At 52.2% G+C, this 12556-nt stretch overlaps 1 protein-coding gene across 1 annotated transcript in view; it reads left to right on the top strand.

Annotated features, from left to right (window-relative positions):
- Positions 1-12110: 12110 nt before the first annotated feature.
- Gsg1l (GSG1 like) overlaps positions 12111-12556 on the top strand; it is a 77258-nt gene continuing 76812 nt past the window's right edge. The window contains exon 1 of the mRNA XM_090357704.1: positions 12111-12544. Within this exon, the coding sequence (XP_090213830.1) occupies positions 12217-12544 (328 nt within the window). The 5' untranslated portion in view covers positions 12111-12216. The remainder of the gene's footprint in view (positions 12545-12556) is intronic.

The raw sequence follows: 12556 nt of genomic DNA, 5'->3' as shown, positions 1-12556 counted from the left end.
CACATGGGTTTTGTAGGCGTGTGGGTTAGGAAAAAAGCCTCGTTCAGGCCCTCGTCCAGCAGGGAGCCTGGTGCAGTGAGGGTGGCAGTGGCGGGTGCTGGGGGGCACCTTGTGCCCTGGGAAAGCACCTACCTCAGAGGAGGCTGGTGGTGTGGCGCCTCTGTCCCACCTTCTAGGGAACAGCTCCTTTAAGCCATGTGACGAAGCGGGGTCCCCTTCCTCCATGATCTCCATCCTGCTTTGCACATAGCTGGCCTTGCTCCTCTGGGTGGGCTACTGGGGTCTCACTCCCCTGGCCCCCCAAGTGCCTAGCCAAGGTTTGTCCTGACAAGACAGCAGGAGGGCAGGTTGGCGCAGGTGGCAGGAGAGAAGGGAGCTGTGTGTGGGCTGGGAGTGGACGTGACTCGGGCACTCTGGCGTGTCTGAAGTTCAGCCTTCTCTAGCTATCCATGTGTGCAAGTAGCACTCCCTCCTCACATTTTCCAGGAAAAGAAGCCTGTTCTTTATGGGTCCCACAGACCGGATGGGTGGCATGCACACGCGTGCATGGCTCTTAGCTGCAACTATCCTCCTTCAGTTGAGAAAGCAGGAAATAGAATACCCCAAGGGCTCTGTTGTTGAAAGGAGCCTGCCAGGGAGGCATGTGCGCATGTGTGGGTGAGGGGTGTGGCGTGCCTCGAGAGCTTGTCTCTCCAGCTTGTGGAACTGGAGGTGGGCTTGGACTGGTGGGGGAAAGGCTGTGGTGAGGAAGGCTACATGGAGGGGTTTGTTCCAAAACAGGTGCAACCTCAGCCAGTGGCACTGAGGACGAGGGAAGGCCTCCCACAAGTGACATTCATCTGGGCCAGTCCCTGGTGCCTGAGGAGAAACAGGAAGCTTTGTGGGTTCAGAGGATCCCAGCATGTGCTGAACACAGAACATCCTCAGCAATAATACTGGGACAGTGGCTGATCAGGGGCCGTGTGTGGCTCAGTGTCATGGAGACGGCCACCTCAGCATCCCTTTTCACTCCCCGCATCTCAGAGGTGGCACCTCTTGTCACTGGCACCATGGCTCCAGCCCGAGGGGGTGATGAGGGCAGGGCTTGTTCTCCACGTTTGGTGTATGTCATGGCTGGGGACAGTGCCCACCAAACGTTAACTGATGACTTGGCAGATGGGCCCAGGCGGGGTTTCCCTGTTGGAAGCCACGTGGAGTCCTGCTGGGCAAAAGATCTTCCCACCCATGGTGGCATTGGTCCCTGCGGCCTGTCCCTTGGCCCCTTCTCAGGGCTCTGCAGGGAGAGCCCTTGCAAAGCAGACTCTTCAGACAAGGGCTGCTTTAGCTCAGGGCTCCCTTCTCCACTCCTGCACCGGAATCATTTGGAATATCTTTTAAAAGCCTTGGTAATTAATTAGTTCTGGTCTTTGGATCTGGCTGGCTGCCAGGGCACACAGCAGCACCTCTAAGTCTCCAAGGTGACCAGAGTCGGCCTCGAACTCCCTAGAGGACTGAAGGGTGACAGCAGCTTAGGTGGGGAAAAGTTAAGAAAATTCATAATTTAACAAAACTGGTGCCTGACATAGGTGGCCAGATTTTCTTTTTAAGAATAAGCTCACACCAAGTGCCACTGGCTGGTGCCTGTTACCATAACTAGGTACTCGGGAGCTGAGATCTGAGGATCACTGTTCAAAGCCAACCCCCAAGAAAAATCCCCCAAGACTCTTATCTGAGGCTTGAGCTACAAGGCCAGCCTGAGCAGGAAAGACCATGAGACCCATCTCTAATCGACCACCAAGAAGTTGGAAATGGAGAAACACACACAAAGCTTCATTTTTTTTATCTCCTTTATCTTTAGCATGGAAGTAATATATGTGCTTTTGTAGGTAAATAAAACAGAGAAAAATAAGTATCTGCTAAGCCTTTTTTTTCCCTTTTCTTTCGAGACAGGGTCTTCATAGCCAGAGGATCCTTCTGTCTCTGCCTCCCGAGTGCTGGGTTTCAGTGGGTGGGTTTGTGAGCCTTCCAGCACGTACCCTCAATGCCTCTGGCCTCCTGTGGTCATGTCATGTCTATAGCGGTTCCTACAACATCTGGTGGCTGCTGGAGGGAACACCCGGTGCTTGGAGGCTCTTAGACTTCTCTGGCCCACCTGGCCAAGGCCTGCTGAGGTGCCCTGGAACTTTGTCACCAGAGTCCTAGGCCAGAGGCCCAACCCCGGGTGACACAAGATTATCAGACCTGCCTGATCATCCTGCTTTTAACTCCCAAGCAGAGGAGGTGATGGAGGACAGAGGGTGAGGGTTTATTAACCCAGCATGGGTGCACTGCAGGTCTGCATGTTAGCCCATCTTTCAAGTACAGATGTGAGCCAAGTTTAGTAAGTAGGTCTAATTAAAGAGGAAGGACTAGAGCCGGGTGTGCAGAGTTATTCATCAATCTGGACCACAGCATGGCCTGGCTGGTCATTAGCTCAGCTGTGGTTCTGCAAGGCATTCTGGGGAAGTTGTTAGGGCTGTCAACCCTGGAGGGGGAGCAATGTGATTCTTGGAGCTGAGATTCCCTTTGCCGCAGGCTGCAGCCTTCTGTAGGTAACTGCCCTCATTTTATGTGAGTATGGGTGATCAGTCCTGGGGCCTGGCTGTTCCTTCTTTGGAGATGGCTTGAGTCCCTTGTCATGAACTGTTAGCAGTCATGAAGTCTGAGGTGACTGCAGGAGAGAGACTCAGAGACAGAGGCAGGGACGCCAGGCTTCTTGCCTGCCATTAGTTACTTGGGCCCAGCTGGGCTGTGTGTTTTACCAAACAGTTTCTAAGAGCCCATTAAAAATCTTTACTGTGACATTTCCCAAAACAGCCGCATCTTCCTGATCACAGAAGGCCAGCTCAGGCTTGCTTTCTACAGGCCCCCTTCCCAATCAAGCAGGGATTCCTGCCCTGCAAAACACATGCTTCCTGATTTGGGGACCGAAGATCAACAGGACGGATGCTGTTGGCACACGCCTGTAAAATGCTGGTTACACAGGAGACTCAGACCTGGAGGACTGAGGTTTGAAGCCAGCTGGGCAGGAAGTCCAGGAGAATCTTAAACTCAATTACTGACCAAAAAGTTGGAAGGGGAGGTGCGGTTAAGTGCTAGCCTTGAGTGAAAAGCTAAAGGATTGTACCCAGGTCTTGAGTTCAAGTCCTAGTATCGGCACATACACAAAATGCTTGGCACGGGCAGTCAACACACAGTCCTTGCCCTCAAGAGAAAACAAAGATTACAGAGCTGCCAGGTGCTTTGCATGGCAATAATTGTGTGTGTGTGTGTGTGTGTGTGTGTGTGTGTGTGTGTGTGTGTGTGTGTATGTGTGAGGGGGGGGTGGGGAGAACTAATTAAACAGAGACTCTGCCTTGACTCCTATGCATAAGCCATACCTGTTCACTAGGGTTTGAACTCAGGGCCTCACATTCACTCGGCAGGTACTCTCGTGGAGCCACACCTCCAGTCCTTTTTGTTGTAATTTTTAGGGTAGGATCTCACAGTTTTTCCCTGGAGGCCAGGCTTCAGCCATGATCCTACAATGTCTCTTACATAGCTTAGATTACAGAGGTAAACCAGGCAGGCTTATTGGTTGAACCATGATCCTTTAGCTCTTCACCTCCAGATAGCTGGGAATACAGGTGTGAGCCACCATACACAGCCCCAAGTATACCTGTTTCTATATCTCTACAAAGTTGATGCTAAGAGAAAGTTTGCCTTAAATTTTTTTTCCTCGTTAAACAGCACTTACTCTTCCCCTTTCATTAGTTTTTAATTGTGAAGGTGATGCACAGAGGGGTTACAGTTACACCAGTCAGGTCATGAGTACTGTTTCTTGTGAACAGCATCACCTCCTCCCTCATTTTCTCCCAAGTTTTCCCTTCCCAGCTCTACTTCCTTCCAACATAGTGTGCAGTGAGTCTGACTGCTGAATTGGTTCACTGTTACTGTGCTTCCCCTTCCCCTTGAAAATCAGATAAACTTATATACAAGACAAAGGGTACAGAAATTATTAAAAAAAAAAAAGGGAATAAACCAAAGGGGGAAAAACTACACAGGGCAATAAAAATAACTAAATAAAACCCTGTTGTTCCCATGTTTGGAATTCATTTTGATAAGCACCATTTCATATGACTATATGAACATAGTTATTGAGCCCTTACCATCCCCTCCTAAGAACATCTTCCTTTATTTTCATTGCGTGAATGTTTAGATTGCTGTTTACTGATCGTGTCCAGGTGTAATTATTTGTCTTTTACTATCCATTGGGTTTACTTGTAGTTTTGTAGGCACATTCTAATTATTACAAGTGAGAGAATCCATGCAGCCTATGTTTCTTTGGGTCTGGGTTACTTTGCATATATATATATATATATATATATATATTTCCTCGAGTCTTTCCATTTCCTTACAAATGGAGTGATGCCATTCTTTCTGATGGAAGCAGAGTTGTATTGTGCTTATGTATCACATTTTTTTGATCCATTTGTCCACCGAGGGTCATCTGGGTTGACGCCATATCTTAGTGATGGTAAACAATGGAGCCATTTATTCTGTTGAGATGTTTATCAACTGTTGTTTTTTTTTTAAGTAGAGGAATAAAAATGTGAAGCAGAGGTTAAGAAGAGTTAAGTGAAAGCTGCATTGCATCTAGCCTACTAAAACAATCCTAAACCAATTTAATATCAAAACCCATAAAATGCAAAGTTTGATAAGATAAAAAACAACAACAAGAAAACGCAAATGTCTGATTACCTATCAGTGTGGTGCCTTGCACTATGACTGCAAGAGAATTTCAAGTCACTTTACAACACAGCAGGGTCAACAAAGCCCAAAGCCCTTGAAAAAGATTAGAGCTCCATCTGCAATCACAGCTCAGTAAATCATCTTTTCATTAATATTGGGAAGTAGAATAATAAGTATTTTGAATCAGCAAGATAGCTCCGTGGCAGGTATCTACCCAGAACTCAGATTCCATTCCTACAAAAACAAATCCCAACCCTATATTATAATTAGTGAGCTAAATTTTCAGCACAAAAGAAAAAAGAAACACAAAATAAAGTTCAATTCCTCAATACCACATACATAGAAAAAGCCAGAAGTGGTGCTGTGCCTCGAGTGCTAGAGCTCTAATCTTGAGAAAGCCCAAGGACAGTGCCCAGGCCCTGAGTTCAAGCCCCAGGACTGGTCCAAAGGAAAAAAGAAGTGAGTTTCTAGGGGACAGTTCAAATGATCTAATCTACAGCATTCATCCAGGACTCTCCTTTGCAACTGATTGTGACATCATTAGGATGACATCATCAGGATGATTCTGGTGACGATGTAAATAACACCCCACACCCAAAGAACCTCAGCGTTGTCTCCAACTGCCAGACCAAGACCATGCCACATCTGGTCCAGCCACATTGGCCCTCTCAAGGAGACCAGAAGATCCTGTCACCTTCAGCCACAAGGCACAAGAAGGTGACATTTGAGTTTCCTGAAGGAACAAAGCCACACAGCTTCCTCCCACAGGGGTGGCTGGGCGCCTGCGCTCGTGTCTGACAGAAGTGGGTGCAACGGGGGGGATGGTGGAGGAGCCCGCAGTGCAGTGATGAGGCTGTGGGGGCTGGGCTGGCCCAGCACTGTGTCCTCGGGGACCTGGACAGGCCCTCCCCCAGGTCCTGCGTCCTTCCTGTCTCATCCTGCTATCACAATCCACAGCTCTGATGAGTGGGATTTGCTCTTAATGAGATGCTCAGAATCACATTGTCTTGTTGTGTTGGAAACTTTATCCCTTAATAAAAATTTCATGATTCAATTTAGTCAGGGGGTAGCAATGCCATCCTAACCCTGCCTGGCACCCTCTCATTGCTGGCCCCTGAGCACTGGGCCCAGGAATATAAAACGCTGGCTTTAGGAGCTTCACGCAGCCACCCAGAGTGGCACACGGTCCAGCGGCCTGGCTGGACACATTGACCCTGCTTACCTCTGGGGATTGTTTGCAGTCAACTCCAACAATCGGACTGTAAGGACCCAGTCCAAGACAGCACAATAGAAGGATACCAGTGACAGCTCCCTGGGAAGAAGACCCTCCAGCCCTTCAAGCCCCACCAGGAGAGATTCTGAGCCAGAAACTCTCTGCTAGGCCCAAACTCATGACCAGGAAAGTTGCTGTTTTCAACTACGGCATTTGAAATGTTTGTCACGCAGCAGTAGGTGATAAACACACAGGAAGTAAGAAGCCCATAGCTGTGTTCTGAGCCTCCCCACCTTTTGTGTAAATCCCTAAGCAACACTCATGGAGTCTTAGGGCTGGTTGAAAGCAGTTCCTACAAGCTTCCCAACAGCCCCGTGAAGCAAAGGAAACTATTATCCCATTGACCAAACTGCCAAATCAAGGCTGAGAGAGAGGAAATGGTTACCAAGAGAAGAACCAGGATTCAAACTGGGTGGATCTGCGTAAAGCCACAGCTTTTCCACTTATAGAGGGAGACCCCAAGGTCAGCCCACCAGCCAGGGAACACCCACTACCTGCCTTTATTTATTGGTTTAGTTTTTGCCAGGCTTAAACTCAGGGCCTGGGCATTGTCCCTGAACCTCCTTGTGCTCAAGGCTAGCGAGCAAATTTCTTTCCATGTCATAAAGACACACCTGAGGCTGATCCCTCACAGGACCCTTCTCGAGGATGGCGGCGAGGTCAAGGCTTCCAGGCTGCTGAGATTGAAGTCGTAGTCCTGGAGCTGCAGCCTCAGTTTCCTTTCCTCTGTCGCCCCTGCCTTTGAAGGCTGTTGCCAGAAGCGGGCGCCTCCGCTCTTGGCCTCTAGGGGGCAGCAGAGGGAAACAAACCAGAGCTTTGCAAACTACCAGAAATGGGGGGAGGAAGGGGCGTCCTTTGTCACCAAAATCAAGCCTCCTCGGCCTTCCCAGCACAAGGGCAAAACAAAGCACCTAAAGATCCCGAGGACTAAGGAAAGCCCTACTGATTAAGGGGGGACAAGGAGCAAAACCCCTGTGACCCCCAAAGACCATGTTCAACAGTGGGATTTTAGCCTTAACTCTGTGGCTAACCTGCCAGAAATGGGTCATAGAAGGTCAAGGGGACTGAGGATGACCCTGGGCTCTGACCTTTGCCTTGGCTTCTCCTGGAGCTTCGGTTTCCTTAGCAGACCTCGGAAGACTGGATGTTCAGATCCACCTTTTCTGGCCTCTGTGCCTGATTCACAGGCAGGCAGTGCCAAATCGACATCCATTCCAGACCCTGCCTCTCATCCCAGTCTCCCCTCCCTCTATCCCAGACCCCTCCCTCCTCCATCCCAGTCCCCACCTCCCCTCCTTCTGCCTCCAACATCCACACGATCCAGGCCACTGAGGCAGTCTCAGCAGCTGTGCAGTTGCACACGTGTCGCTAGACTGTTTTCTCTGAAGTCAGCTGTGTCTGGAGGCTGAGGTTCTTTCTCTTCCCTAAGTCCTTGGCTGTGGCCTGGGCATGCGTCTCTGAATTCCTCCTCAGACCCGCCTGGCAGGTCACTGGCTCCCCGTAGCCTTCTGAGTCAATCCAAAGCCCTGTGGCCTGGTTCCGAGGCTCTCACTCCCAGCCGTGTCTCTTCACGGGACCCATCCTTCTGTCCGACAGTCCTGCTGTCACCAGCCTTGTTTCCTCATTTCCCCGTAAACCCTGGAGGACCACACGTGATAGAATGGGGCAGTGTGTGGAAATCTCAGTGTGTGTCCTCACCCCTTTCCCTGTGCCTATTTTATAGATGGAAAAACAGAGACAGAGAAGGAGAAATAGATTCATCCAGAGGAGTAGCCACATTTGGGGGAGGCAGGCCTGATACTCATTCTTGTGAGCCGATAGTGGGGATGGAACTCAGGGCCTGAGTGCTATCCTTTGGGTTTTTTTTTTTTTTTAATCTCAAGGCTCATGCTCTACCACTTGAGCCACACCACCACTTTTGGCTTTTGAGTGGTTCATCAGAGATGAGAGTCTCATGGACTTTCTTGTCCATGCTCAGATCTCAGCCTCCTGAGTAGCTAGGGTTACAGGTGTGAGCTCAGCGAGGACTGGTACTTTTACTCTTGACCTTGGGGCATCCTCTACTTCCTCCCAGTTCCAGTGTCTCTCCTCGTTCCCTCCTGCACACCCCCCCCCATATATCTCATCTATAAGAATGGTATTTCTTCCCTATCACCGCATTTATTACCATCTTCCCAGTAGAACAGAAACCCATGAAGGTGTGGCCTGGCCTGGCTTGTCCACGACACTCTGGCACAGGTCAGGGGTTCACCTGGTTACAAGGTACAGCTTGGTGGCAGAGCATCTGCCTGGCATGCACTAGACTCTGGGCTCTGGCCAGGACTCCAACAAGCAGAGAGGCTGGAAAGTTCCAGTTGCTCACTGTCTGCCAAAACTGCTTCTCTTCCCCAGAGCTGCAGCCCCCCACCACCCCCAACTCAGGACAACATTAATTGCTCAGAGATTCCCCCCACTATTCCTGCCACCTCCCCTAGTCCCCAGAAAGTGAGATTTAAGCAAAGAAGGGAAATAAGCATGAAGCTTAGCTACCATGGGAGCCGTTGTTTAAAAAGCCTCCTCGATAAACTGGAAATTGCTAATCTCTTCCTATCATTAGGAAGCCCGAGGGCTGGGGAGACTCCGGTTGGAAGCTTCACGTAGCAGGAAGTGATTGGGGAGGGGGCGGGCAGAAAGCAGGGGATGTCTTTGTGGGGCCGACTTTGTGGAGAAATGGAACGTGAAATACACTGGGGACCAGTCCCGGGGAAGCCTGTTCGTATTTCCTGGAAAGCACCAATGCCATTATTAATAGCAACAGTTTTTTTTTTTCTGGCAAACTTGTGGAATGTCCAAAAAAAAAAAAAAGGTGCACTAACTGTATAGTTCTAATAGATTCCATGAACTGAACACACCTGGGTGAATAGCCCCCCGAAAAGTCCCCCTTAAGGTCTCTCCAGCTACTCTTCTGACACTGAGACGGACTTGCTTTTTAGCACCAAAGATGGTGTGGTTTTGTTATTTTGTGTGTTGTTTTGGGGTCTCTCAGTTTGTGTCTGAATGGCCTGGACCCTCCATCGAATCTCTGCTTCCCAAGATTACAGGTGTGAGCCACTCACTGATGCCTGGCTAGGACCCTAGATTGCTTTTATGGAAAGTATCTGAGGCCTTGGCTCCAAGTTCTGAATTTCAAACCCCCTCCAGTAACCTGACAATTGTCCTTAATATCGGAAGGGGCTGGTGGCACCGTGGTTATTGGTGCTATCTGTCAATCTGTAAAAACGCAGGCCCAGGGCTTGGCAGAAATTTGATCTTGTAAGAGAAACTGATGTCAAGATTCTTATGTCTAATCTCATGATCGTTGAATGTCGGCGTCTCATGAAAATTTAACAGGTGATTGGGCAGAGGCGAGCTGGGCTGGCCTGTCCATCAGCAGAAGCAGGCCAGGGATCCGGATGGAGAAAATCAGGACTAGCAGTGTGGTTAAAGAAGCCTTCGGCATTCTCCTTGGTCAATGGCAGTGGAGGCGGGACCTTGAGCCCTAATTTCCTGTTTTGGAAACAAATCTCATTTGTTCCCATCAGTCCCAGGGTCAAGGTCAACCTGGTACCCAAGGTCACTACAACCCTGATCACCCAGGATAAAAGCACCCATACCCTAGGCAAATGCTCTCGCTGGTGGGTTTGCATGCATTTCAAGCACTGACTGAAAAAACAAAAACAAAAAAACGTGGCATCCCCTAGTGGTGGCATCTTCACCCCTCTGCTCTAGGGTCAGGCACAAAATCTGAGTTTGAATTTCTTCCCCACCCTGTAGATCTTGCAGCCATTCAAGTAAGCATCACCTCTTCTACACTCAGGTAGACGTGGCTTCCTTCTGCCCAGACCCTCTGCAGGCTCCTGCTTTTCTCAGTAAGTACCAGAGACCCTGCAGTGGCTTCTAATTTGTATCTCTTCTCCATCACATCTCTGATGGCTTAGGCTCTGGCCCTGGCTCACACCGTGGCTTTGTTTTTCCCACAGCGGGCCACACAGGCTAGGTAAGCACTCCACCACTAAGCTACCTTCCCAGTCCCATCCTGCTTTCTTTTACTCCTAGCCCTTGCACGTTTTACTCTATTCTTTTCTGTGCATGCATGTGCTAGTCCTGGAGCTTGAACTCAGGGACAGGGTGCTGTCACTCAGCATTTGTGCTCAGTGTGAGTACTCTACCACTTGAGCCACAGCTCCATTTTGGGCTTTTTTTTTTTTTTTTTTTTTTTTTTGGTGGTTATTTGGAGATAAGAGTCTCCTGGAGTTTCCTGCCCAGGCTGGATTCGAACCTCAATCTTCAGATCTTAGCCTCCTCAGTAATGAGGATTACAGGCGGGAGTCTCTAGCAACCCAGCTCTGCCTGGCATAGATGTCAGTAGTTTGTGTTTTATTTTGGGTTCAACACAGTGGCTGCTCAGAGAACGCTTGGGCTCTTTAGATGTCAGGCCCTCTGGGCCTGTGTGCCCTGTGAGACCTGTTTTGCTTGGGTGGTCCTGGCTTTGAACCCTCTGGACAAGAGTTCCGAGGCTCAAAGGGCTCTGATTTCTGCGCCATGCTATGCCAGTCACAGCCTCAGAGTCTGAAAAGAGCAACATGAAACCCACTTCCAAGGGACCAACTGGTTTGCAATGTGCCCAGACACTGGAAGGATAAATATTGCATGCTTGTGAAAAGCGCTGGTGGCTTCCTTGTAGCTCTTTGGCCATGATAGATCTCCTCTGTCAACCGGTATCCTCGGATGCCACCATCACGAGACAGAACCTCCTCGAAATAGTTGGACAGCTGTTGCTGGGAGCCAGCAAAGGGCTCCTCTAATAAGCAAGTGTGGGGACCCCTGACCATCCTTCATGCTAGCTCCAGCCCATAATACCTCCCTCTCTCCTACCCCCAGGCAAGCGGCAGCAGCTAACAGGGCTTCCAGCACCCCCACAGGAGGAAGGCAGTTCGGAGTCTGTTAACCTTGAATTCTGCAAAAACCTACCACGCGGCGAGCTGGGGGTAGCTGGAGACTGTGCTCAAGCTTGGGCAGAATTCAAATTAGCTCTTGCAATCAACGTGCAATTAATCGTTACACACACCCTGGGCCTGTGAGCTCAGAGGAAGGAGGTGGGGACGAGGGTGGATGCCCGAAGGTGGGCAACCCTTGGTTTGCACCAAGATATCTTGAAGAGGTTGGCTTTGAGTGGCTTCCACGACATGGTCCAAGTGTTAACACTAGTGGCTTGGTGCTTATTGAGCACCTACTGTATGCCAAATGTTTTGGACAAGCATGGTGAATAGAGCTAAGTCACGTGGGCCTTTCTACCTCCCCTTTTCGTTTTTTAACATATATGATCTCTGAGACAGTAAGTGACTTCCCCAGACCTAGCTAGTGGAACCCCCACATTTTCCTGACCTTCTCAGTCACCCTCTTTGCCCTCTCCTTCTCCTTACAGATTCCAGGCTGGCATGCTCTGTTGGGGGCTCACCTGCCCCTCCTGTTCTGGACCTCCTTGGGTCCTGCTGTTCAGGATTTCAGGGGTGGGGTCAGCCTGTGCATACCACCCTGTCTGGGCGCCCCCCACCCTTTGCTGTCCTCCTTGCTCTCTCAAGCTCTCCTAGGGCGCTCGGATGACCGTTTCATGCTTTTTGAGGGAGGGGGGAGGCTGGAAGTGACCTAGAGGTCCCAGGTCCAAGGTCCCGTGGGCCGGGGCCTGGGGCGGCTGGGTCCGGCTGTGTCCCTGGCTCTGGGATCCTGGGCGGGTGTGTGTGGGGGCTGCCCCGGGTTCTTCCCGTGCGTGCGTCCCCGTCTGTCCCTGGGGGCGTCGGTCCCCCCGGGGCCCCCGCCGCCCGCGCCGGCGTGGGGCGGCCCCCTCTCCCCGTGCGGGCGGGCGGGCGGGCGCCGCGGTGTCGCGGGCCGCCGGCAGGTGTCTCCCCGCCGCGGGGCGCGCGTCTCCCCGCCGCGGCCAGGCGCACTCGCGCTCGCCGGCTCGCTCGCCGGCTCGGGGCTCCGGGCGCGCGGGGTCCCCTCGGCCGCCGCCGCCGCCGCCGCCGTGCGCCCCCCGCGCCGGGGCCCAGGGAGGGGGCGGGGAGCCGCGCCGAGCCCGCCGATCGCCCGGGGCGCCCCCCTCCCGAGGAGCCCCGCGGGGGTGCGGCGGGCGCCGGCCGCCAACTTCGCGCGCCCGGAGCCCCTGCCGGGCGGGCGGCATGAGGACGAGCCGCCGCGGCCGGGCGCTCCTGGCCGTGGCCCTGAACCTGCTGGCGCTGCTCTTCGCCTCCACCGCCTTCCTCACCACGCACTGGTGCCAGGGCGCGCGCCGGGTGCCCAAGCCGGGCTGCGGCCAGGGCGGCGGCGCCCGCTGCCCCGACCCGGGCGCCAACGCCACGGCCAACGGCACCGCCGCGCCCGCCGAGGCCGCGGGCCCCGGGCCCCCGGGGGCGCCGTACAGCTGGGAGACGGGCGACGACCGCTTCCTGCTCCGCCGCTTCCACGCCGGCATCTGGTTCTCGTGCGAGGAGGAGCCGGGCGGGCTCGGTGAGTGCGGCG

This window comes from Megascapheus bottae, chromosome 25 (assembly GCF_031878675.1).
Source record: "Megascapheus bottae isolate mThoBot1 chromosome 25, mThoBot2.hap1, whole genome shotgun sequence".
NCBI classification, from domain to species: domain Eukaryota; kingdom Metazoa; phylum Chordata; class Mammalia; order Rodentia; family Geomyidae; genus Megascapheus; species Megascapheus bottae.
This window is presented reverse-complemented; position numbering and strand designations above follow the sequence as displayed.